The sequence below is a fragment of the Nasonia vitripennis genome, chromosome 5 (genome assembly GCF_009193385.2).
Source record: "Nasonia vitripennis strain AsymCx chromosome 5, Nvit_psr_1.1, whole genome shotgun sequence".
NCBI lineage: Eukaryota > Metazoa > Arthropoda > Insecta > Hymenoptera > Pteromalidae > Nasonia > Nasonia vitripennis.
This window is the reverse complement of record NC_045761.1, coordinates 23,594,762-23,621,076: the sequence shown is the minus strand read 5'-3', so window position 1 is coordinate 23,621,076 and position 26,315 is coordinate 23,594,762. Positions and strand designations below refer to the sequence as shown.

Here is a 26,315-nt window from a genome sequence, read left to right as displayed (position 1 = left end):
ATCAAGGCTGTTCGACTGGCTGCGAATCGAGCTTTGAGGAAACTTTCGAGTGGCATGTCGCGGGGGCTAGTTATTGAATTTGCTGTGTGTAGCTGCTGTGTACATAGTTTTTGACGTTTCTCGGATGTAAAACCGCATTCAGAACTCCCTTCTCCTTTTGATATTTTATTAGGGGAAAAGATTAAAATCGAAAGAATGCAGCATCGATTTCCGATTCCGCTGGAAGCTTTAACGTACTCGCGAATATATTTACCTTTGACAAAGCTCCTCTCGTTTTTCACGCGCCGGATAGTAATAAACGCCATTATACTCAGCATCTTATACGTTAAATTTACTGCGATAATATTGGAAGCCGTTATTATCGCGGATCGTCTCTTTTTTGCAATTACTTCGCGCCGTATTTTATACAGGCAGTTGAAAAGCTGCAACGTCAAACGGAAAATTTCGAGTGTAAAGCTGAATAGAAGCCAAACCTTCGATTAGCCTTTTGAAGGCTTTAATACAAAACATCTGCTCTGTCGCGGCTGTTTTTGCACCTCGTTATGGCTTTTAGCAGGCAAATAACGAGCGTTGCATCGTCGTACGAAAAATTTGAAAGACCCGCGAACACGATTTTGTTAAAGGGCAGATGCAAGCGCAAAGGAATAAAAAATTCAACTCGCGTTTTACAAGTAGTTTTCCAAAATAAAAAGTTTCCTTCCGCGAACATTTCTATATTCCCACGTTATATTAAAAAATCGCACAGCGCCAGTCACGCGTCGACTAAAAATTTCAGGAAATTTCATAGTAGAGCGCAAAAGTCCGATTCGAAAAGCGTCAGTCAAAGAATTTGAGCGACGTAAGATTTTTACAGAGCAGAGTATTACATTTCCCTTTTGTTGCTCTAATATGTATGGAATTTTTTAGGCCCCCGATGAAACATTAATATCGAGCAGACGGAGAGCTTTGCGTGGGTGGTGTGTATGTATATAGATATAGACGCGTATTACAGTCGAGACCATTTTCGTAAAAGAGAGAGAGAGGATTAAGGGATTTCAAGCAGGAAAGCTGCAAAATAGTTTGAATTTTTTAGAGGTCTTCTGAGGTGGAGGTTCTACTGGCTTATGAGGTAGTGCGGGAGCTGATAATCAAGGTGAGAGATGTTATTATTCTATTTTTCAGCGAACAAACCCGGGCTGTCCCCATCGATTGATGCGACTCAAGAAGCAGTGTTGCGCCTTACTTTAAGAAGCTAAAAGCTAAAAACGCTGTGTGTTGTTGGTACAAAAGTTATTTATTAATGTCCCTGTCGTAAGCTGGGTCAGGGTCGATGGATATCGGCAGGTAAATGCACGACCGCGTCGATTATGATCGATTATGAGCAGTCGCATCGGGCCCGTCTTTCAGCACTTTCCTGATGTCGATTACGGCCGCATAATCGGACTTGTGACTTCGGCTGATTTATTAGGGGTAACATCAATTAGGTTGTCGATTAGTCGATTTTCCCTTTAGTTTATTTGTTGACATCATCTGGTGACCCGTCCGTGATCATTGTTTTAATGTGGACCCTCATTAGCTGATCTTGATGCTCGCACCTTGAGGACGGTGTCTTGCCCCTCGTAAGCTTAGGTCCATAACGGGTGTCTGGCTTCATTGGCAATTATTGAAAACAAATCCATCTCTAGCCCTTAACGTCCTTGGCCGAGACATTAAGCCAATAAACAAGGAACGCTCGAGCGTAAGCAGGACAATCGACAATTTTCATTCCTGCTCGACAGCTCGGCCTTAATAACCGGGCTGGTCGTGTCGTGAAAGGGCACCGGCGTCAGTCGCCGATACATCCGGAACATGAAATCCCGGCTGTGCAAAGCCCGGATATAAATGTCCGAGAAAGCCCATCGGTACATCGACGAGTAGCAGCGCAGTTGCTGCGTTCGGTGTTTGAACGGAATGGGGTATTAGTCGCGCCGGGAGGAGCACGCGAGCTTTTGCTCTCTCTCTCTCTCTCTCTCTCTCTCTCTCTCTCTCTGGAGAGGCGAATAGCTATATTTTGCCGGGCTTTTCTCTGAGACTACGGCCTGATATCGAATTTATGGCTGCTGATATTCGATTGTCAGCTACATGGGTATATTGTCGATTTTTTAATTTGCGAAGCTAATATTTCATAAAAATTGCAAATTTAAATCGAAAAAGATTAGGCGGGTAGTTGAAAAATCCTGTTGATTCCATTGTCTATTCACGAGGCTCAAAAGTTGAACGACGTCAAAGGCTCGGAATAATTAAATTGCGAGAAAGAGAGAGGGGGCGAGGCACGGGTACAAACTAATTTGGCCAAGTCAAACAGGCCGCGGTAAATTGTTTGTCGAAAGAAGGAAAAGAAAAGGGGCATTTGGCCGAGTAATCGCTGTGTATAGCTTCCTCTCTTTTCGAAGCTCGACAAGTTTAATTAAAGGTCGTTTTTAATTAAGATGCGAGCGAGCGACACGCTGATTCGGCTTTTATGCAGTTGGGAGAAAGGCGAAATTTGTTTAGCGATTCTCGAGCCGATTGTTTTAGCGAGAGCTTTCGAGCTTGTGAATTCGAGCTGAAGCTGATTTTAAATAAATTATAAAAATTCACCTATAAGTCAACAGGCACAACCGAGTGTCTGACTTAAGTCTTAGCTTTGGATTTACGCAAATTACATGCTCGAAAATAGGGGCTCCGGCTCTCTATATACCGACGGCGGATTTATCGTGAGCATTTTCGGGAAATTCGCTTTTAACGGAGCCGCAACCATCACTTGAACGGCTCCCGGCGCTTTGGCGGTTTTAGCGCGGAGTTTATGCTACGGTTGTGGGGACGCGGTCTAGGAAGAATGTGCGGATGTATCGATGCTTCGAGTTTGCCATATGGTTAAGCCTCTGCAGCTTATGTAAGGCGCTTGAGTTTTGTTGACGTTCAGTTTACCCAGGGGTTTATAGTTTTGTAATCAGCGGAGATAACTTGATACGTGCTAATATTTAATTTCAGCTTTAATGCGCATTCTCGGTGAAAATTTGCACTTAACAACAAGCGAAATTCGCGTTTGTTAAAGTCTACTCGTAAAAACGAGCTGATGCGAGAGTACGCGCATACAGAGATTCTACGTTTATTTCGGCAGAAATTCGCGAAGCGCTGTATCATATTTTTTCCTCCCTTTACAAAAGGCTGCAATTTTCGTGAGCTTGTTTCAGAAAGCTGCGATAAAGTAATCGTCATTCCAAGACTATACTCATTCTCTACTGGATTTTAGCGCACTCCACACGCGAGCGCTTTCGAAAAACAGATAGATAGACAGACAGGCAGTGAGTGTTTACCTTCGTCGAGTTTAGTTTCGAAGAGACGTCTAGTCAGCACCTCTCGGCCGCATTTACCATTCAAGCTCCTTCTCCGAGGACGTTATTGCCAAAGTCGCAGAGAAGAATCGACGACGTATACGAGCTTCTTGGAAATCCCTGAAATGGAAGAAACAGATGCTTTAATTAGAGATTCCAATAAAGCGAGAATAAGATCAAGTACGTGACCTCGTCAAACGCGTCTGAATTTCAACTGGGCATTGACGAATCTCGAAAGGATAAATTCGTTTCACAAGGAGTAGGGGCGATAGAAACGAGATAAATGGCAGAGCTTTACGCCTGTCTTCGGACGCTAAGGAGCTGACGCAGCGTCTTTCGCGATGTGTGAGCTGAATGTATGAGAGCGATTGAACAGAAAATTCTACCGATTACACTAGTAAGAGTGTATACGACGCTTAACAATTCATAACATCGATTCCGCTGTCTTTCACGGAAAAGCCGATTCTCAAAACTGCATCCCTTATGTTCTCCAGAGCGACGCGAAAATTCCTTCTTTACATGCGAGAGCGCGCGAGCGAAGCTTTAAAATATTTCATACCCCGTAAACCGGTGGGTCTCCCGTTCTCTTTTTTTTTCTCTTCGCGGAGTAAGCGAGTCAAGGGTGTGCTAGCGTGAACGACTGACGTGTTTAGTGATACTTAATTCGCGCGGAACCATATAAATTTATTATACGGAGGCTCGCGCGTGTAAATATATATTCCAGCTTTATGCGTACGCTTTAATAGTAACCGTTTTATGCGAGTCTGTTGGAATTTCGTTTTAGAATAGGTGACAGCTTTTTTTTGCAATTTTAATGATTGTCTATATTTTTTGAGATGTATTCATTTACGATTCTTTGAACGTCATTTTTTAATAAAAATAAATAGTTTGTTCTAATGACTGATACATGCGTTAATTATTAATTTTCCTCCAGCATGAATTTTATGTGTCAATCTGCATGTCTATGAGTTTTAATTCTAATATGGTGTTTTTTGTCTGCATGAAATTATTAATCGGTCTAACTTTTTATTCTGATATAATGCTAAAGATTTATAAAATTTAGATGTTTCAGACGTGGAATCCATCAACCTCGAGCTTGCATATGAAGAAACAATTGTTGACGACTACCAATCTGAACATAGCGACAAGCAAACTACCTCTTCAGACGAAGGTACTTACAGTTTTGTCTTTATATTTACAACGATTTAAACTATTTTAAACCTACCTACACCTACTCTCTCATCCAAGCGTCACGCATGTACACTCGATTCATCGCAGAAATCACACGCAGCGCCTCTACCCCCGCGCATACATCCAGCTCTAGGTCGTTAAACGCGCGATGAGCATTACTATCCTCCTCCTGAGCTTTATTACCGTAGCTGCCGGGTCACGTATATGCCTCCTCTTGTCCCTTTATCGCGAACACCGCGATTCTCGCTTCGATTTCCTCCCGTACGCGGTGCAGCTATTGTTCGGCGGCGCGGTATCTTTATATGCACTCGAGGGGGGGACTAACTTCCGCGCGAGAAGTGAGTTTGAGTTTCGGGGGAGTTCGTGACTGGGATTTTTCGATCGGTGTATACAGCGCGTTTTCTTCGAGAGGAGATACACACATACTGGGGACGCGCTCGGCTTTCGTATTCCGCTGAGGTGTGGCGACTGTATACAGCGTGGGTGTACGTGTGGAGGGATGTATAGGCCGATGGATTGGCCTGATTTGAGCTGTGAGGGGCTGATTTATGGCGGGATTGTGTGCAGTTTTTCCGAAAAAACACCGCCCGTGAAGCTCGAAATTCCGAAATGGAGACAATAATGAGTAGCTAATCCCAGCCATTAGTCGATAAACAGCTGGCATTGGGTGATGCATCAGAGCTCGACTGCCGCAGCGATTAAATTTGATTAAACTTATTGCGGCGGTGTAAGAGTGCGGTCGCGACGAATAAATCGATGTCTGGTATACCGCGTGAGTTAAAGGCTAATCCAGTTCATGTGTCGTTGTTGGTGAATTGATACAACATATATACGAAGCTGTTGACAAAAGACCTTTTTTCATACTTTTCCTTTCACCAACGGCAACAATAACAGAAATACATGTGCGGAAAGCGTGAGCCATTAACACCTCTCGGCATTAATTAATCTCGCCAAATTAATTGTTCCCCGAAATCATAGCCAGCGCGCATGTACTAAGTGAATAATCCTATTCAGGCCTGGCTCCGACGTTTCGGCGCGCGTAAACACAGGGGCTGAGGGTGTAGCGGCTGCGGCATACCTGCAAGATACCGGCGTTTCGAGAAAAATTATGCGAGTCCTCCTACCTCACGTCATACACTTTCATCAATGCTAGTGTTTAAATGTATTCTTGGAATTTTCCCAAGACAGGCCTCTACTCGAGAAAAATTTCTTTGATCTTCCGCGAGAAAGGGAAGAATGTGCGGAGAATTTCATCACACACAAGTCTCGTATAAACGTTGATAAAGTCACTCGCGGCTTCCACATAGGAGTAAGCAGCCAAAATCCATTATTCCACCTCATGCAGACAGCGAACAATGCCGAGCTTTGCTTTCACTTTAAAAGACTCTCCTCATCGTAAAATCACGTCAAAGCTGCAGCACAAATTTCTTATCGAAATCCCGGCTCAAACACTTGGCGCTTCGCGCAAAGAATTCGTTAGATCGAAATGGGTTTTTCATTCAAATTAGCGCGCGGCCAAAGCTCATCGCGCCTCCATGAATCAAAAGTGGCGCGAGCTTGCAAAGTAACATTCATATTCAATCCTTTTATTAAATTCCCCGCCGCCGGCGGAAGCCGAATCCGATCGAATGAATTTTCCATTCCGCGGGGGATTTTCTTAGGCGACACGTTCGAAAAGAATTCGAGATACCTCGAGCGCGAGCAAAATGCAGAAATCACGAGACACGCGAAAATTCCGAAAGCTCGCGTTCATTGTGCTCGAAGAGAGAAAGCTCGTTTGATACAGGGTAATGTATATTAGGGATATGGGAATTGTAATGCGCGTTATTAGTCGGTGATGTAATTTTGGTCTGATGCCAAATTCGCGCATAACTTTGACGTTGATTCGGCCGAGTCGTAAATTTCGGAGGCGCCGGATTGCGTGACGTGATTATTGCGGAGAATCAAACAAGCGAAAATGCAATGATTGAGGCGTAATGACTAGTGTTATATCAACGTAGTACATCACTCAACGCAGTATTACAGTAGCGAGTGAATAAAGCGTCAGTCAGCGCTCGTCAGGTTGAACTCGAAAATTTACACTATTCAAGCCTACCGGGTTATATATCTCACATTTAGAGAAGCGCGAGTGTTGCTAAAAGTTATAAATCGTAACGCTCCAGACGCTGAATCAATCGAACTCGATATCGTGGATGAGGAGATGTTCAACATAGCCGAGGAAGCCGAAAGATACAACACTAGCAAAGGTGCGTTTTTACAAGTATATATACTGCAGTTCGAAAAATTTTACAAACCGTCAATATAAATTTCGGTTTCAGATTCTTTGCCGTTTGCTTTGCGTATAATTGACAAGGAAAGCTTGAGGAAAAAGTTCAATGGTACGTTCGTATTATAACTAAATATATTAAATATAAACATAGAATTTTAATACAAATTAAACGTCTTTCAGTTGTCAAGGCGAAGGCACGCATGTACATGGTAAAGGACTTCTATAGTCAACCGAACTGCGACAAATGCGCAAAACCGTTGATTTTTCTGTGCTCTTGTAAAAGCAATCACGATCGTCTGACTACCATATACAAAAATTTTAAACTCAGCTGCAAGAGTAAGCCTAAAGCTATGTTTCGATGCTCAAAGTGCTCGTACGAATCAAAGCAAAAGCATCACCTTAATCGACATTTCAAAACCAAACACATGACCAAACACAGTGTCCCGATTGTAGACAAAAAATTAGTACTTTTACCGACTTTTTGCGGCACCGGTTATCCGAGTGTCCGTATGAGATTGATACCGAGTCTCTCGTGAATGTATTTACGTGTGATATTTGGATTCGTTCACATGGACACTTAACTTCTTCGGCGTAACCAATATATCTTACAGCACAAAATTCAAACCCTGAAACCATCTCTCCCGAGTAAGCACAGCGCAAAAAGCGTGTTTGCGCCTCAAGCTCAGGGGATAACCCGAACGCGACGCATTTGTACCGGTTGATTGATCTACGAACTGCATACACACTCTAGATTTTTATTTTTCCATTTTTTTCGCTCTCTCCCTCGGTCGCAGCGTCGTATTTAATGCCGACGCGTTCGGGAATCACCGGGGGGAATACGTTTTGACGCGAAGCTCCGCGGGGGGAGAGTAGAGCTTTCGAAATAGGGGATTATGCTCGGCTCGTTGCCGGTTATTGTTTTACGGAAAGGGCCTAAACGTTATGAGCCGGATTTCGAGGTGGGATATAGAATGAGATTAGTTTTTTTAGTTGCGATTTGAAATATAATCTCCGTACAAGCTCAGCGACGTAGGATGTGGTCGATTCACGTTCCGCTCAGACTCGCGTTGTTCTAGCTTCGATGTTCTGTGCGACGACTTTGAGATGCGGGTTATTTCTCTACGTGAAAAAGGACGATGGGGGGAATGGCACTGCTACTGTCTCTGCTGTACCTCTGTGTAGCAGTCAGACGCAGAAGTCTGCTGGTTTTGTTGCGGTCTTTTCTGATAAGGAGCGTCCTGAGTGTTTGCGTTTTCTGCGGGTTTGGATTTTGTTTGAAGTTGTTCGGTAAATATCGGTTTGTCCATCAAGTAATAACGTTGCAACGATCATAAATCTTGTTTGCAGGGTTAAAGTTTTCCCGCGCGAGTTTGAAGGAAATTACGTAGACCGGAGCTTGTGAAGTTAGCGAAATCAGAGTCACGGCGCTCAACAATAATTTTACAAACTTTCGCGGAACGAATTTACGGTAATTAACGTTACGAATTTCGTTAAAATAATACATCGGTCATTAAAGGTGTAATTTTTCACTTCAGATTGACAAAGAAGAATATTGATAGGACACACGTGTGGATTCGAATAATAGTCCTTTCAATTAAGAGATAGCATCTGGGATGATTTAATTAATTGATTGATGATGATTGCAGCCGCATATGTATACATCAGCGTGAAAATTCAATTTATACACCCACGTATAATCGTACATGAATATCTGTTACAGAATATGATTGTGTCGATAAAATGAAATCATTTGGCACGTTTAAATACACGAAATAACTGAATTTCCTTCGAATTTCATCAATCTCTCAAAAGTTTCTCCGGAAATAAAGTATCTCTCTTTTTTGAGTAGCTAAACTACAATTTCCACGAGTAAAGCAACTGACGAAGAGCGACGCGACCTGTCCGTCTCGACAAAATTTCAATACCCTCCTAATATTTCACCCTATACATCCATCCCTTAAAACAAAAAGCCCCGTAGGCGTATAGCTGCACTCGCGGCGACTCATTCCCTGCATACCGTCGTCCCTTTTTCCATCTCCCGTTCAAAAACAATCGGACCACGCCGACAGCAACAGAGTCACCGCCCGACAATACATCCCTGATGCTGCACAGCCCGCAGTACCTATATACAGCTCGGGGTCATAAACTGAGCGAGTCCTCTTTCATCTCCGAAAGCTCGTAAACAAAAACACGGCGCCGTCGTCGCAGCACGTACTCCTCTCCCATCGATATCACCAGCCAGACGATAACGAGCTCCAGGTACATATCGACTCTAATTAACACCTCATTACGATTTTTTCCTCTACGCGCTCGCTTCCACCTTTTTTTTCTCGCTTCGTCGTCGAAAGCTCGTCTCGTTACCTTTTTTTTTACTTTGCACCGTGTTTTCACTGCCACGCGCGCACTTGTTTCTCTTTTACGGTACTCGGGGAGTGAGAAAGAGGCGCGAAAATTCGAATATCCCCCGCGGCGCCGGCGTCAAAGTTTCGTGTTTTTTTCCACTGCGAACAAAAACCTACTGCGCGCGCTGCGTGATGTATGAGCCGTTGCTGCGAAAATTCTTGAATGGAATTTTCTTTCGGGGCTCGTTCGAGGTTTTTTCTTTTTTAGGAGGTATGCGGTGTAATTGGTTCATTAATCATCGAGACTTTTCGGCGCGCGAGAAATTACGACGTTCGGAAGCTGTGTGTCGCTATTATTTTGTGTGTATTGTGTAATCGAAGAAAGCGATGGTTTGATATGCGATAGTCTCTCCGCGTTTACGTCTCTGACGATGAAATATCATTTTTACAAAATCACGTAATTCGAACGCTACATCCGATAAATCGGTAGAAGCGAAGATAAAGCGTTTACGAAGCGTATCTAATCCAGTTTTTAGTGTAAGAATGAAAAGGGACATTTATGTTGTATATCAGTACGGCCCGCATGACTGACCTTTTCTATATATATATATATACAACCGAGGGAAGATTCTTCCGAAGCGGAAAGACATTTTTATACTCCCGGAATTATTTTTTATTGCCGCGATTCCACGCGCAGAAGCACGAGACTTGATGACCTCTTGATCAATCGTAAAGCTCGTCGTTATGGCTTTCTAATTCACGGACATCAGGGAAAACGTCAGCACGTACCGAGCGTTAAGCTTTAAGTGCGTTTACTCATCGTTTCTTTTCATTTAACGTTATTGATACTGTAACTAAACACGTTTGATCCAAAATACCTAACTATATTAAATTTGTATGTTCGTAAAAATTTACGTAACAGCGTGAGCTTTCTTACAAACTTGCGGTGGATTTTGTTTTCATGACTATGGCGCAATAATTCATTTTTAAGCAAGATATAGTGCAGATATTACCCGCTACACCTCGAGTGATTTACACGCTTTTCACGCACTGAGCTTTCACAATCGCGCGCGACCCGTCACATATGAATTCTTGAGCCATTAGAAAGTTCTTTTAGCTCTTCGCCACACGAAGAATTCCAAGTTTCCTCGTTCCTCGAATTCCTTGACGCTTTATGTCTGGCTTTTCCGCAACTACTGCGACTTTCTATTAAACTCGGATCGATGTATCAATCAACGTTTCTATCCCAATTTTAAGGCTCTTTTTTCATTTGTCGGAGTTACGTGTGTTTATAGAATTTATTTTAACTTTTTCAACGCCTTATTGTGCTTTCACATAATACATCGGCTTTCGTACCCCGAAATTAAATTTTTCACGAGACCCTGCACTACGACGGTAAAAAAATTCTCTATTATACATCCATTCACTTTTCGCTTTATCTGGTTTTAAAAACTTTTCGTTAATGGTGCAATCTGTTTCCCGCGAATGAATCTCGTGCGAGAGCAGCCCGTCCTTCTTTCTCATTTTACTTTGCCGCTACTGCTCATCCTATTCGCTGTGCTCCTGGCGAAAGCCTCTTTTTCCTTCTTTAATTTATATAGCGAAGCTGGCTCTGTTTGGTTAATTTTTCCACGATGCTTTTAGCTGAATACTTATGTCATTTCGTGCGATTATAAAACGCGAATGAATTCTATTCTTCATTACTCTCTTGGAAACATCTTCCAATTCAAGCTCGTCCGGCGATGTACGTCTTTTTCCGAGAGCTTTTACGACAATGGCCCACGGCGATAACCTTGATAACGCGTCATTTGTTTTTTTTTCTTTTCTCGATCTTCCGAAACTTTTCGTCTCGAGTGGCTTCCTCCTTTTTTCTCTTCCCTTTCTTTGATTTCGAGCTCGGTCTCTGGCTCGGATCGCCCGAGCTTTTAAAATCCTTAATTACACCATCGGCCCTCCTCCTTTCTTTCCCCAAGTTTTAATGAATACGCGCACTTTCTATATCTTTCTCGCATTTATTTCACGAGTCTTATATCGTTCGCTCGAGGGTTTATTATTTTCGACGACGTTCCGGAGACTTTCGGGAGATTAGATAGGATTACGATCGATCGAGGATTAGGATAGGAGAGTTAAGAGATCAATTTGTCAACGGGGCTATGAGATAAGAAAGTTTTGGTGGAGAGATGAGCATTGGAACGTCAACGTATATTGAGTATATTTTCGCTATTTTTATGTAAACATCTGTTAAGAGGCACATATTTGCTATATAAAAAGTTACTGCTTTATCAAGCCACATTTTCATCTCTTCATGCATGGAAGGCAAAAAAGGGGGCTGTATGCGCAAAAAATCTATTTTCGCGATGATAGCCTTCCCATACTGTCAAGGAGTATGAAAAGAACGCTCGAGGGGGTGACCTCCCTTATTATCATATTCAGATGAAGGAGCGGGAAAAAACGTGTATTTTTAGAAAAAGAAGCGGTCGATAGAACGCACGCGACGTCGTGATCGAATGTTTTAATTCAACTTTTTGAATATTTATATTATCATTGTCATAATGTAGAAAACTCGGTTGAATTTATGAAAAGAAGGACTGTGTAATTCGCGATGAGGAATGAAGAGATTTTTGTCGGAATAATCTTGTTTGCGTTCTCGCCGTGACTGAGTATGCTTGCCGAGAAACGTTGCATTTTCATAGCGGAAATAGCGCGCCGCCGGCGGGCATTTTTGAAACACGACAAAGCTTCTTACGCAGTGTGCTGTTTTTGGACGGATTTTAGGAGAAATGCGTTTTTTCTCTCGAAAAACTACTCATTAAAGATATGTAAAAAAAGAGAAGTTTCATTTACCTTGCTACTTTCGTGAGCTTGCGCAAAATTTGTCCTATTTATTTATTTATTGATTCTCAACTAATATATATTGTTGGTGTAAAATATCAAACACAGAACTCAAAAATTATAACGCACAACTCGCAGCTAGGGCTAAAATAAACTCTCCAGACACCGAGAAAATTCAAGAAGCTCACCATGCTCGCTCGTAAGAATAATTTCCAGCAGAAGCAGCTTCGCGGAAAACAAAACGTCCTCTTCTCCGGCAGCACAGCCCCGGCGGAGAGCGATCGTATTGCAATTTCTCGCAGCCGTGAAGTTGGACGGGAGCAGCAGTGGGAAGCTGTCAGCGGCACGCGCACTTCGCATACTTTGCGCTTCGCACAAAGAGACCACGTGCTGCAGCTGGTGCTATAACGTTACAAGAAGTAAGAGTAGCGGCAGCTCAAAGGGGGTGTGTAGAAGAAAACGCGCAGGTGGTATTGGAAATTTTGCTGCCGAGTATAACAGGTATCTTGAAAAACTTTCGGGGAACTTGTCAAACGAAATTTCGAGCTTGCACGTTAATGGTGATAAACGCGAGTTCGATTGCACCGTGGGTTAAAAAGGGCTCGTGTAGCGCACGTGCGGAGCTGCGGGTTAATCGGATGATAAACGCCTTCGCTTAATTAGTCGCTCGAGATTTCGCGCGGAGAGTTTGATGATTAATCAACGAGCGGTTATACTCTCGACGTAATAATGTGTGTTGAAAATTCGAGTTTTATTGGACTGGATTATGAGAAAAGCAGCTCGAGTTGGCTTTTAAAGAAGAGCTGCTGCGTTATACTTTTGTCGAAGGCGACATCAGTCGGTCGCTGAGATTAAAGCTCGAAGAAAAAAGAGGCGTCTTTCAATTAAAAACCTCCCAACCAAATCCACAGTTTTCTCTTTGAAAAAAAAAACAAGAAAAGCTCTCGCATGAAAAGCTAGTGTTAGAGCATAACAGGAGTCGTCATGCAAGTCCCTCCATTTGCAGCAGACACTACGTGGAAATAGCGAAACAAGGTGACAGTCACAGAGCTTATACTCGGCGCGCGTTAAAACTTTAGCTCCTGCGCTCGGCGTCTACTACTCGCGCGCATGTAAGCTCGTAAACACCTCGAGCCATTAAAATCCCGCGTGTACTCTCTCGCGGGTCGTTCTGCCCGCGCTATTTATTAAAATTACACGCGAGGAAACTGCCTCAAACGAGAGATACGCCGACACTCAGTCCGTAATGATGGTCGCTCGACTAATCCGAAAACTTTCTTAAATTATACACACGTCAAGCAATTTTTGTCTCTACGAGTGTAAGGCAGTTTGAAATTCGAGTGCGGAATGTCTGATGGGATGCTAATGGCCGGGCGCTCGAATTTGAAGCATCGTTTAATTAAAACTTACGGCTCTACACCGCAGTGAAGTACACTATTCCGCAAGCTTCTTTACCGCTCGGATCGTCCCGCAGTCGTTTGAGCTTTTTCACACTGATTAAACCGAGTGCGTGTCTAGCAGGAATTCCGCCGTCGTTAGATATAAGTAGTTTAATTACGCTTTGATTCGATTCCAGGGCCACGCGAGTACGACCGAATAAATAAGTACGTATAAACGCACGAGCTGCGGAATATACGCGCGGAGAGATAGAGAGCTACGTGCTACTCGTATAAATGTACATACAAAAAGCGTAATTACAGCAAAATGGGCGTGACGTGAGGAAGTAGCTGCTATTACGCAATAATAACGCGGACAATTTTAAAAATGCAGTGAGCTTCCGAGAAAAGCCAGAAATCCTCACCTCGTAATAGCGACTCGATATTACGCCGTAGTTCTCGATTAGCCTCGACGATTCGAATTTCCCGCGTCGAAAAGCTCTCGAGTAATTGCCGGCGTACACCGCCCGCTGTTTCGCTCTGGCCCATACTTTAATTTCCCACGCGGCTCTGCTTGCTGCTATTTCGAGAATTTGCATTTTTATTCCGGGATCTCTCGCGGCAGCTCTCGTAGCAGCAAATAGTGAGATATTTTATTGACCCATTTGGGGCTTGCGTTTGCGTCTTACGTAACCGTACCTTCCGACAAATCAAGCGGATTGCGATTATACCTCTTCGTTTGCAAAATGCAAAAGAATCCGAAGTATTTAGAGACTATTCTACATGGAGAACAACGAGACTACGACAAAGTTATACAGCAAGCAGTCGTCACGTAGCAGTACGAGCTGAGCATTGAAACGCGGGGCGAACGTTCAAACTAGTCTCAATAGCGCGTAATCGTCCTAAAACTTCGAGGAACTTCTGCATAACTGTCCAAAAGAGTTAAATACCCCAAAGCGTCGCTGCGGCAAACAGCGTCGCTTTGAAAATCCAAAGCTGTATACACGTATATAGAAGGAGAATACTCGCTTTGGGCAAAGTAGAAGCATCGTGGCCGCGATTAAAGATTCAGCGATTCGATTACCGATGCGACACGTGCGACTCTCCGTGATTCCGCAGGAGGGCTTTCCTCCTTCCGCAGTCTTTGTCCGGCTTATATGCGAGCTTTAGCTTTTTATCGTTCGCCGTTTCTCTTTGTGCTTTGGGAGCAGTGTATATAGGTATCCAGAGAAGCTGTTTCGAGTTTGGTATGCAGTTTCAGTAGTACCTATAGGCGGTCATCGGCAGAGGGAAGTGCGCGACTTGGGATTTTCACTTTCGTGATTTCGGAGGAGTAGCTTTGGTGAATTCCTTTTTGCAGAGAGCCGATGGGGAATTCGAAGGAGATTGGGTTGAGTGAGTGGATCTTTTTAATGCTACTTTTTACTTTGAATAATTTTTCACGATTATAAATATTAAATATAGCCACAGACATCAGCAGCCAATTACTTATCAAAGCAAACACGTTGTCAGCTCCAGGCCTCGCGGAGAAAGAGAGAGGAATTCTTATTTGCGACGAAAGCTCGTTTCCATCGACAGCGAAAGAGCGCGCGACGCCCTGCCCTCGAGCGCCGATCGAAATATCGCGGGTCGTCGACCATGACGCGCAGCACGTGTCACGACCTTATAATATACCGCTTGTGTGCGTGCTTTTATACCCGTCGCTGCTGGAATAAATCAGATGTTAATGTTATACCGCAAGTTTTACGATTTTTAAAGTGGACAGCGATAATGCAACCATCAGGCGTCCGGCTGTGCGGTTTCATTTGTTGATTAACTTGAAAAATGATCTCATTTAACAATATGAAAGATTTTTTTTAAATGTTGCTCTTTTTATTGGCGAATGCATCGTGGGAAATTGATTTTACGCTTCTGTTATTATTTGATTTGCTGCATGTAACTTCATTCGTTATTTACTCGAAAAAATATTAATAAAAATATAATAAAACTTCTAGTGGTTTACGCAATAGTTGAAATTAACAACTATTCACGTTCTATGAAATGGGTTATTACAGTGTTATTCATTATTCATCGAAGTTTAAAAGTTTCGTTAAAAAATAATTGCCGCAAAGCCAGCGAATAAAATATCATCGATTTTCTCGAAATATAAAGAAAATGCAGAATGATTTAAAAACTTGCATAAAGCGATGTTCGCGTGAGCCACGCAATTCATCCTTTCACTGTACTAACGAGCTTAAAATTGAGCGCCTTTACAGCTTTTATAAATATATGAGAATAAAAGACGAATGATTTTCGATTCGTTTGACGATTTAATTGACGTAACTATAGCAATTCGTGCAATTAGCCCCAGATACAGCTCTTTGTCCTCGCGCAGATGTTAAAGGTCTTCTATTGAATCCGCCATCCTCTGTCTCTGTGTGTGTCCATGTCGAACTTGATTAAACCTTCTCAAATTAATTTGGATCATTTCAAGTACACACGGATAATTACAAGCCATTTGCATATCAATGACATAGCCAACATACTATATGTATGTACTCTCTTTACTGCCTCTACGATTTTACGGCTATCTCCGGAGCGCAGATTGACACGCGCTAACGCTAAATCCGCGCGAAAGCCTTCTTTGTAAGCAAAGAGCCACGTTGAGTGCGCTAACGCTCCTTCGAAGTTACTTGCTCTCTTTTTGCAGAGCGAAAGCTTTACCGGATCTGCGACCACGGGAAAATTGAAATTCGCGCCCTTTTTCGAATCTGAATAATTGAATAACCGACTACGTTGTATTATACTCATATCGAAATAATTTATATCCTTTCATAGCAGGTTTACGATTCCTCGATTGGACCCGGACACGCATTTCGTCGCTCGCTCGCTCTCCAGTGCAGGCCGGCTATAAATCATGCCGATTTGCCGAACCGCAATATCATTCCCCGATTCGCCTGATTGATATATAACGAATGTGGCATCTGTTCGCAGAGAGAAGAACTTTCGGTGTCGAGTTGTCGCTTGTTCATGGTATAATTCTAGTTTACGAGCGAGGCTAAATTTGTTTGAATAAACCATACAACAAGACTAGCATTTGCCACTTGGAATCGTCAACAAAATGTTCAAATTTTCAAAACACCCATATCCCTTGCAGAAATTCGATCAAACTATAAAATCAATATAACCGCAGATCGCGCATTGTTCAAAGAGTGCGCGTCGGAACAACGCAACAATTTCGGCTTGCCCGATATTGTCCGGGGCATAATAAAGTCCTGTTGTCTCCCAGTGTTCTCTCCCTCTGTATACGCATACATACACGTATATATATATACATACAAGTGGATGCATACCTGTCTCTGCGTCGCATGAATTATTCAGCCAACGGGATCGCCGCTCCTCTGATGTATAGCTCGCGCCACGAGTCGCCGCGAGCTTGTCTCATTGTACTCTGCGCGCGAGCATTACTGCAGAAGGAAAAAGTCTGCGAGAGATCTGGAATTGAGAATAACTTAGATTAAATTACATATTAAAGTGTCTCAGTATACTGATTCCCTTTGGAATAGTGTAACAAAGCCAGGCGACCCGTTTGAGGAAGCTTCGCTTTGAGAGCTTTTTTCAAACACACATACGCACACAGAGGAAACCGCGCATAGTACTTCGATCGAGTAAATAACCGCGGGGGGAAGTTTGGCGGGAAATTCGAAACGCGAGTTGAATTGCACTTTAACGAGCGCGGAGATAAATGAATATCATCGAATAGTTTTCCAAATTACAGCGTAATGTGTGCAGCGTCTCAAGCGGGATAAGCTCGCTATTCTTCGATCGATTCCAAGGCTCGCTTAATGTTTGCCCAGCGACTGTATCGGAGTTTAAAGGCGTATGAGTGCTTACATATAAAACAATGGGGAATCGATTTTCCCGACGAATTCCAGACTCTTCGCTATATGCGACGGGAGGCTGAAGGGCTGAATCAACACACTTGGCGAACTAGTGCCAAAGTATATATATATATATATACACACACGAGAGCTTGCCTTTGTAGGCTGAACACTTAAAAACAAGTAATGAGATAACACTTCGGCGTCGCGGGATCGGGAGCGCAAATAGCTTTTGTCATTTTGTTGCGTTGTATCGAGTGAGCGTATATGAACGATTATTCTTATCATTTTTATTGCTATAAGTAATCAATATTATCTCTCTAAAGAAATTGAAAAAAAATGAGATTGAAAGCTATGGACACTGAGATACCTGAAGTAGGAGGTGTCCTCTATCAGCCCACGGGGTATCCACTTATCGACGGGTGTCTGATCGGCCAGAGTCCGATGTTCTCCTGCAAGCTCCTTTGGTGAACTGAAAATTGAATAAATAATAATCGATACAACTATACCGTCTAGTCGGGCGTTTGCCCGAATATGCACTTTTCGCGCAAATTCCAGAGGCGGAAGAAGAAGGAGCTCGAATTGGGGGTAAAGGGCTGCGCGAAGGCGGGGGATGCGATCGGTTATTTATGTCCCTGGCGATTCATCTTGGACGAGGGAGCCGACGCTATAGCGCCAAGAATCTATAGGTGCCTACAGGACTTGTAAATTGACGCTGAAATGGCGCCTTTAAATTGTAAATCGCTAGAGAGGCGAGGATGTGTGTGGGATATTTTATTCGCTAAAAAAAAGTTAAACGCTTTAAATGTGCAGCGGTTACGTTTCGTTGTATAAAATAACGATTCACTTCGCTCGATTTCCTCCGGATAAAATCGATTCGCGCGTATACGGTTCGAATATTTAAAAAGAATTCTCTCTTTCACTCGTTGCTGTGTATGTATTCATAGAAGCTCCAAAACAGGTGTTGAGATTCAACTTTGAAAGATACGAGTCGCGTGTAGTATTGTATCTTGAATAATACACGTCGAGTATTGTCTCAGTATATGCGGAAAATGCACCTTTAAACATTTTTCAGTCGAAACGAATTCGCGTCATCTCCGACTCTTTTTCGCGCGAAAACTTAATTAAAATCCTAATCTATTTACCTGTCCAGCTCTGCAGGGCTTAGCACCGAAGGCTTTTCACGAGTTGGAACTGGGGACATTTTTCGCCTAGTATACGGCAGTACAGGAATAGCAGTCGAGGGATTTTGATAAAACTCGCGGGGCCAACTGCGGATTATGAGCGGATACTACCGCTGTGTTCCGGCGGTTCGCGATACGAGTTGGAATTTTCGGTGGGACGAAATTTTTATCAAGTTCAATGCCCCCCTTTTTACGCCCGGCCATGCAATACGAAAAAAATAAATATATCGGCATTTTTCATCCGTCCGTATATACCACTTAATGCTACCATCGATTTCCTCATAATTTACGAGCTTGTACACCCACAATCCTACGTTTCACTGTCCACCATTTATCAAAGCTCGCCACGTGCCATTGCTCCCTGATACTTCCTCTACTTTCGAATTTTAAATAAAGAGTGACGTAACTTCGCGAACGTTCCTCGAGTGGAATTTAAGGAAAATTCAAATGGTTTTCGGAAATGACGAATCGATGGTAATTATAATAGACCGTTGAAATCCGAGCTTCTCTATTTATCCCATAACGCTGGATTTATTGCTACATTAATTTCCGGATAATGCGATATTCTTGCGCTAAATCACATAATTAATCTCACGGCCTCGACGTAAAATATGAAAGTCAAAATTACCGCATATCTATTAGCTCCGTTCCGATAAATCCGCGGATAATATCCTCGAAAAATAAAACGTAACAAGTCGAATAAGGATTAGTACAGTAAATCAGGTTTCTCATATAATTTATCTCCTAAACACTTAACCATACACTATAAACACATCAGATGACTAACTCGAATTAAAGCTCAAGCTCAAGCTTCGTTTTTTCAAATACTCACCAAAATTGTTCTTCTCGCCGCGAAATAGCCCTCGGAGCAAATCTCACGAGAGCACTTTCCCGTAGAGGCGCGACGGGAAAAACAGAAAGAGAGGCGAAACGTTTAAATTAGTCTGGGGCGGCAGCAGCACGCGCGCCCTTAAAAATCTAAATTTCTTTTACGGCGCTGCTCCACTACTACCACTGCTGCGGCAGTGAAAGGAAACTTTCCGCGATTCTTCTCAGTCTTATTGTAGTCGGAATTTTAGATGACCTCCGCGAGATTAATACTGCAGGCGAGAGTGGAAAGGGCAGTGAATTGCGAATCTTTCGTGTAGAGGGCGAAAAGGCTTTTTCCATTATATTCGAAACTTGCAATAACGAAAATGCCATTTCGCTGTCGCGCGCGTATAGATATAAGGTGAATCGAACTGGAAAAGTTATTGATTCGCTTATACAGCCACGAGAGCCCCTTTTTCGTTTTTATTTCGTCTCTATATGCCCTTATTGAAAATATCGGAAAATCGGCATACATTTCAATATTTTCACGCGAGCTTCATGTCGCGTGACTTCGTACGAGCTTTTCCGACGCGTCAACTTTCTTTTTTCTTCAAACCAGATCAGAGAGGTGCGAATTACGATTTGAAGTGAAACGAGTCAGTCTGCAGTCAGACACAATGAACTTTGAAACTCGGTTGCTTCGATTTCGAATTCACCCTTTGTATCGTCGTAGGAGGATTAATCAAGGGATAGATAAATCAATCCTCGCCGCCAAAGGCATCAGCTTCGTGCACACATGCATCGCGGAGCAATAACGCGTCTTACCGCATCGGTGCGGAAATGCACACACGTATGTGACGGTAGTTGATAACGGCTCTATGCTCTATATACCGGGAGTGAATCAATTGTTAGCTTATATTTCGATGCAGCAGGTTCGCAAACAAAGTGTTTTCGTGATAAGTAAACGTTTTCTAATATTTTATTTAACAATTAGCTACTCCGAGTTGGAACTTCGACGGGAGGCAACTCGATTACTCGTTAATGAGTAAAAACGACCGTAGAAATACGAGAGAATTTCATTCCTGGTAAACACTCTTTAACTCTGAGAATTCGCTCGAGACGGTAATTAATCCGATTTCGCGCGTACGTGTGTCTAGCTACGGCTCGTTATTACGTTCGACTCTTCCTAGATTTTATTGTTTCGCCCGAAGTGCCGTTTCACGGAAAACTTTAATCCCGCTAACATAATCATCCAATTCTCAAGAAGCGCCGCTGCTGCGCTCTCTCTCTCTCTCTCTCTCTCTCTCTCTCTCTCTCTCTCTCGTGACGATTAATCGCTCCTTCGCTCGCAACGAACAAGAGAGTGCTCGAGTTTAATTATTTAAGAGCCGACAGTAAAACTCTCTCTTGGAAAACTTATCGATGAAAATACTAGTCTGAAATCGAGAATTTTTATCACTCCATCACACGATACAGCAATTGGCACTATGGACTAATAACAATGCACCGGCAATCCTCTCGCGGCTAACTTTGTGAAGAAATAATCCATCAACTCCACGGCAGACTGTTTTCGCGACTGGCCTCCAGCAAATACAACTTTAACTCGATTCTCCTCTCGCGTCGCGTCCATTGTATACAACGCCGTTGTGTTCCCCTGTGTGCATTTTCGTCGTTCGTCTATTTATCCTTCCCTTTTTACCGGGGCCATTGTTCCTCCGAAACAGCAACTACTTCTCTTGAGTCTGTCTCGTGGCCCGGAAGGAAGAGATTGCGGAATTTTTTCTCTTATACGCGTTTTATGACATATAGACTGAAACAATTTTCATCAGAGGCGACGCTTTATTCCAGCCGTGTGGGCTGATCGCGTCGGGCTTCTTTTAATTGCTGGTAGAGGGTAGAGACTGAAATCTGCAGTTTTAATGATAATGATAATTATGAAGCTTTTTCGAGCTTACGCTGTGAGAATAGGTCGAGAGAAAATTTAAATCCTTGAAGCGTTGAAATCGCTCGTGCGAATTAGTACAGAATTTTTAAATATTTGCAAGCATAGCTGGACGAGAAATTGTTGTTTACAGTAGATGGATTTCATCAGCGTGCGCGAGATATCTGTGCGAAAGCTCTTTGGTAAATTTTTTCCCGTAAAAAGCTCTTGCCCAGCTGGAGTAGCAGAAAATATTTTTACATCAAGTTCTCTCACACGTACACTGTGCTCAGCTTTCCCAAAATGAAGATCACGAAAAAGCTGCTGCTGCTGCTGCATTTTAGCTTGTATCATCTTGAGGGTACTTACGGAATCTCTGAATTCCTTAGATGGACGGGGAAATTCGATTATCCAAGAAGTCTGACTTGAACTCTGGATTTCTGGACTAGAAGTTTGCCTGCTGTCCTAATGATGTTTACGATTGCACTAGTTTTACATTAAAACATTCCGTTTTCATTAATATAGAAATTCTACATGATTCCATGATACTTGAGAATGAAATTAAAAAAATACCACTGCTACCCTCGAGAAAAAGTTTCTTTTTTCATTTTTAATATCGCCGCTGGGCTGAAAGATTGAATTTCTCGTGGGAAAAAAAATGATGAAAAAGTATATCCGTGACTACATCGTTTTTCATAATTAAGGTAGAAGGCACGAGGTGAACGCCTCAAACTAGATTTAAATTAAATCTCCTGTCGAGCCAATTTTTTCACCCACCGGCGGGGCTTGTTAATATCGATATTAATTTCTGGTCTATGGCCTTGAAACGACGTAATTATTTTCCCGGGGAAAGCTTTTTTCATGAATAAACTTTTTAGAGTGTCTTGTTTTTGTTGAAAACTATATGCTGACTTATTCTAACTACTCTTTTTTTAATGTTGTTTGAAGTGTTCTATCAAAGAAAGTCTCACAACCCTACGAAACAAAAAAAAAATAACGGAACAAACCCTCGAATAAAAGAGAAGCATCAGCTCGACACCGGAAAATCGAGAGCATCGGAAGGTAAAAAATCTCGGTCGTTCCGGGGCGATCGGTAAAAATTGAGGACGGCAGAGCAAAAAAGCTCATAGCGCTGTACGAGGGATAAAAATGGAGAACGAAGAAAAAAGGCAGTAGTCCGAGTTGAAAGAAGAGAAAAGAAACGACTCCTCGTTACACCTTGAACGTTGGTGCAACCACACACACACACACACACACACACACACACACAAACGCATATACCTTCGGAAAATTATATCTACATGCACGTATATACGCGTCTGTCAGAATCCAGAAGTTAATAAAAAACCTGGACTTAATGCTAAGTGAAACTTATAGAGATTTCAATTCTCTCTCGGACATTTAACGTCGAGAAATGGAACTAACAGTCTGGAAACTCAAACTTTTCAAAAGTTTCGCTGATCAGGTTTTGGCCAGTTGGTGCGCGAGAACTCAACTTTCCGCAACAATCGTGCCGAAATGGTCTCAACTGTTGCAGAGAAAAAAGCGTCGCACTTTTGTTTACTCTGAAAATAAAGTCAGTGTGAGTATCCTTCAATTTTATGTACTACATCGAAACCTATAGGATGTATAGCACGAAAAAAAAACTACTGAGATGTATAACGACCAGGGAGAATTAATCAACGCTTTCATTACGAGAAACGTCGTATCTATTAGCGGAAACCAACCGGTGATGGCGGTAACTTTGCCCATCACTCATACTTCAAGCTTTCGCAATTCCGGTCATTATAGGGATGATAAAACGCGCAGTAATTGGTATTGGATAGCGATATCATCCATTTTTGAACTTTATATACTGTAATTCAGATAATTAACGTTTCTACGTATCATCCGAATTTTCGAAAAAAGGCCGCATTTGAAAAGAAGGAAAGAGAAAGAGCATCAACGGGTTGCACCTGCATAATTAATCTCAACCCGCGAATCGCGAGAACGGCTTTACCTCGGGCAATTTGAAAATCCTCCCTCGGGAGTTTCCTCCGAAAGAAAAGGAAGTGGTAGTAGGTGGAAGCTATTTTTCAGGCTCAGTGGGAATTTCCCTTTCGCTCGGGCATCAAAAATTAAGAGGGTTGATTTTCTTGCGGTCTGCCGAGCGGAAAGTTCGCTCTTTCATTCTTAGCTATCTAGTGACGTTTGATTTGTGCAGAAATTTTGGAAAAAAAAGAAAATCAAGAAAACAACTTGTTATCTTGATTTTGGGCTTATCCATCTGCTGCTTCGTCGAGATGTCCGGTATAGCGCATAGAAGCTCGAGAGATTCACGTGGCCGCCGTAGAAGCAGCTGCGGAGTGACGGGGGCTAAGGCGTCTGCGTTTGACACTTTCCTCGTTAATTCGAGCGATGAAAGTTGCAGGCACGTCTGCGAAAAGCCCGACTAAAGTTTTAGGCTGGAGAACACTGTAGACCTTTTGTGAGCTGGTTTTGGGGGTAACGTGATTATAGGGAGTTGGTGTTGTTTAGGAGATTTAAGAACTAATCTAAAATCGATTTTCATCGATCTGAAGCTCACTGCCTCGAAGTAATGGTCTAAGAGGATAAATCGGGCCGTTAAGTCTATTCTTCTGGATGTGCTTTATTACGGTGGAATCGGGAATTTTTTTTTTAATTTTCCTAGAAGACGATTCGTACATTTTTTCCTGTCGAGAGAACTCATTAATTAATCAAATCTGCGGTGAAAACTTTATTTTATAATATTCCCACCGAAAATTATGAACGAAGCTTTCGAATAAGCCGTTTTATAATTAAAAGTCCGCAGTGAATGCATTAATTTTTTTAATTCGAAAGAGTTTTTTCATACCTCGAATTTCGTCAAAGTTATAACGTAAAATCCTCCAAAAATTACTGAATCATAATAACTGTATTATTCAATCACGAAATAATCGATATCCTCAGACTTTCGAATCACCGCTTCGAAAAGTAAAGCTTCGCGGGATATTAAAAATTCCCTATTTCACCCGCACCACACTTTTTATAGATCATTTCAGTTCCGTAAAAAAGAGAAAAGCCAAGTTGTCGGAAGGTTAGATGGGGCGAAATGTGCAGAGCGCAGCGGGATTTTACGCGCCATATGTCCCGTGGCGCGTGAAACGCGTCGTTAAAAATTTTGACGGGAAGCTTTTTTCGATACTGAGCAGCTTTCTTTGACCGCGACTACTTACAACGTCATCATCGATTTTTAATTGCAAAGTTGTAATTACTGCTGTCTCAGCAAAATAAATCATACCAACTGCAAGCTTTGCGCTCGGTGGACTTCGAAACGAAATTCTTAAAGAAAGCTCGCGCGTGCAGTTCGAAAAGCTTACCGTCAACATAAAATTTTCAGCGGCAGTGCTGTCGCGAGTTTCTCTCTTTCTCATTTTACGTGTGGGAGAGTGTATATAGCTGTAGATGTTTGGGCCGAGGGGGAAAACTTGTCCAATACGACAAAACGAACGACGACAGGTAGAGTCAACACGGCGTGGCTCATAGCAGAAATTTGATCCGGACGTGCCGCGGCGCCTGGCGAAATTGCTGGGTCAGCTCAGTATCTTGGGATGAATTTATTCAAACTGAACTTTTTTCAGAGAGTAATATCAACAACCACAAAATCACGATTACCTATGAGAAATACACGGTGTGTATGATTTTCGCGATGAAGCTTTTCGGGAACTCTAGAATTAATAAAGCAAGAAGAGACGAGCGCTCGCGCAGAGATGGGCTGACTGGAACTTGTATAAAATTTGACGTTGCGAGCCCATGACCCAAGGCTTATCCAGGCTTTTCCGCTGCGCTTTAGGATTTTCTCTCTCCGCGAAATAAGCCACCTCGGAACGGAATCATTTTCGGATGTATGTATTTTGGATACTATTTCGCGGAACTAGGGCACAGTAGTATAAAGTTAACGTTTACTCAGAATCAGACACGCTGTATGCATTGATCTATGACAGGCTCGATCCAAACGTTTTGATTATACTTTTATAAGGGATCACAGAATATTTAAAAATAGGACTGAACACTCTGCTATATACCACTTAAGTGACCAGTAGATGGATTCGGATATCGATCCCTCTTCGCGTTTTTACATCTCGACCGGGTAATAGCTCGGCGCAAGTTCAATAGAAGCTTTTTAGCTTCGAGCCAACTTTACGTATCCGTCTTCATTTTCCGCCGAGCAGTTTTGTTCCGATAAAAGAGTTTTTGCACGAGAAAAGAAGTGGGTTAAAGAGAGAAGGGGGTAGGGGGGTAAACGTGTATACCTTAATGTCTCCATTTACACCGAAGCAAGAGTCGTAGCCGGAAGAATATTCATCTAAAGAAAAGTAAAACCCTCCCCCTCGACCACAACGATAACGATTATACAACGTCTGCGAGCCATCCAGACGCGGCGTGGCTTATAAAACCAGCGACTTTAATGAAAAAGAAATTTACGCCTTTCCGTAATTAAAGCCCAAACGAGCAGCAGCGAACTTAAACGAGCGGTTGTATAAGCGACAAGCAATATACATAGGACGAGAAGGAAATCGATCCGGAGGCGCGATGTTTATCGAGATGACGGCGGCGACGAAGATTTCTTGTCGCGAGACGGACAGATAAACAGACCAAAGGTGTTTACTCTCCTGTCCGGAAGAAGAAGCGATGGATGGAAAGCGAGGAAGGACCCTTTTTTCTCCTCTTTCTTCCTTCCGCTTGCAGAAACCCTCGTTTTCTGCTTTTTGGAGGGGAATATTGCATTCTTTGGTGTCCAAGAGGTTTGCGGAGCTGGAAATTTTACGAGTATTTCGAGAACGACGCTGCAACAATGTTTTTTCAGGGATAATAGAAAATCTCTGTAGTCGTTACTAAGAGCAACAATACAGTTTCGATGATAGTAGAACACCCACATATGCCCTAAACGTTTCTCTCATAAATCAGCGGTTTCTTAACCCTCTCTGTATCGCTGTAAGTATATCGCTCTAGCTCGCGAGAGTTTCCAGGCCTTCGGGCTCTATACGAGTACACCGCGGAATCCAGCCATGGGCCATTCCTTTGTCGGCATATTCCGAATACCCTATACACCTGCAGTGGAAATTGTTGCTCGAACTATATACCTGCAGCAGCAAACATGCGCGCCAGTCCAAGTATTTCTGGAAGCAGCAGCTGCTTACGTCCCGTGTACCAGC

At 42.7% G+C, this 26,315-nt stretch overlaps 2 protein-coding genes across 2 annotated transcripts in view; one reads left to right on the top strand and one right to left on the bottom strand.

Annotated features, from left to right (window-relative positions):
* Positions 1-26,315, bottom strand: part of LOC100123447 (dipeptidase 1) — a 104,385-nt gene that overhangs the window by 73,022 nt on the left and 5,048 nt on the right. The window contains exons 7-10 of the mRNA XM_031931560.1: positions 17,576-17,677; positions 16,678-16,819; positions 12,158-12,371; positions 3,318-3,455 (exon numbers count right to left, since the gene is read on the bottom strand). The gene's annotated coding sequence lies outside the window, so the exon portion shown is untranslated. The remainder of the gene's footprint in view (positions 1-3,317; positions 3,456-12,157; positions 12,372-16,677; positions 16,820-17,575; positions 17,678-26,315) is intronic.
* On the top strand, positions 3,461-8,576 carry LOC107981093. Its single transcript, XM_031931401.1, has 5 exons — positions 3,461-3,515; positions 4,399-4,506; positions 6,689-6,772; positions 6,845-6,904; positions 6,976-8,576. Exons 1-5 carry the CDS (start codon positions 3,461-3,463, stop codon positions 7,329-7,331), a joined length of 663 nt encoding a protein of 220 aa, XP_031787261.1. The 3' UTR covers positions 7,332-8,576.

Bases quoted from the DNA above. Each gene is read 5' to 3' on its own strand.
- LOC107981093 (XM_031931401.1), top strand. From the start codon at position 3,461: ATGGAAGAAACAGATGCTTTAATTAGAGATTCCAATAAAGCGAGAATA. The intron at 4,507-6,688 runs GTACTTACAGTT...GTAACGCTCCAG, and splicing joins AACTACCTCTTCAGACGAAG to ACGCTGAATCAATCGAACTC. The intron at 6,773-6,844 runs GTGCGTTTTTAC...TTTCGGTTTCAG, and splicing joins AAGATACAACACTAGCAAAG to ATTCTTTGCCGTTTGCTTTG.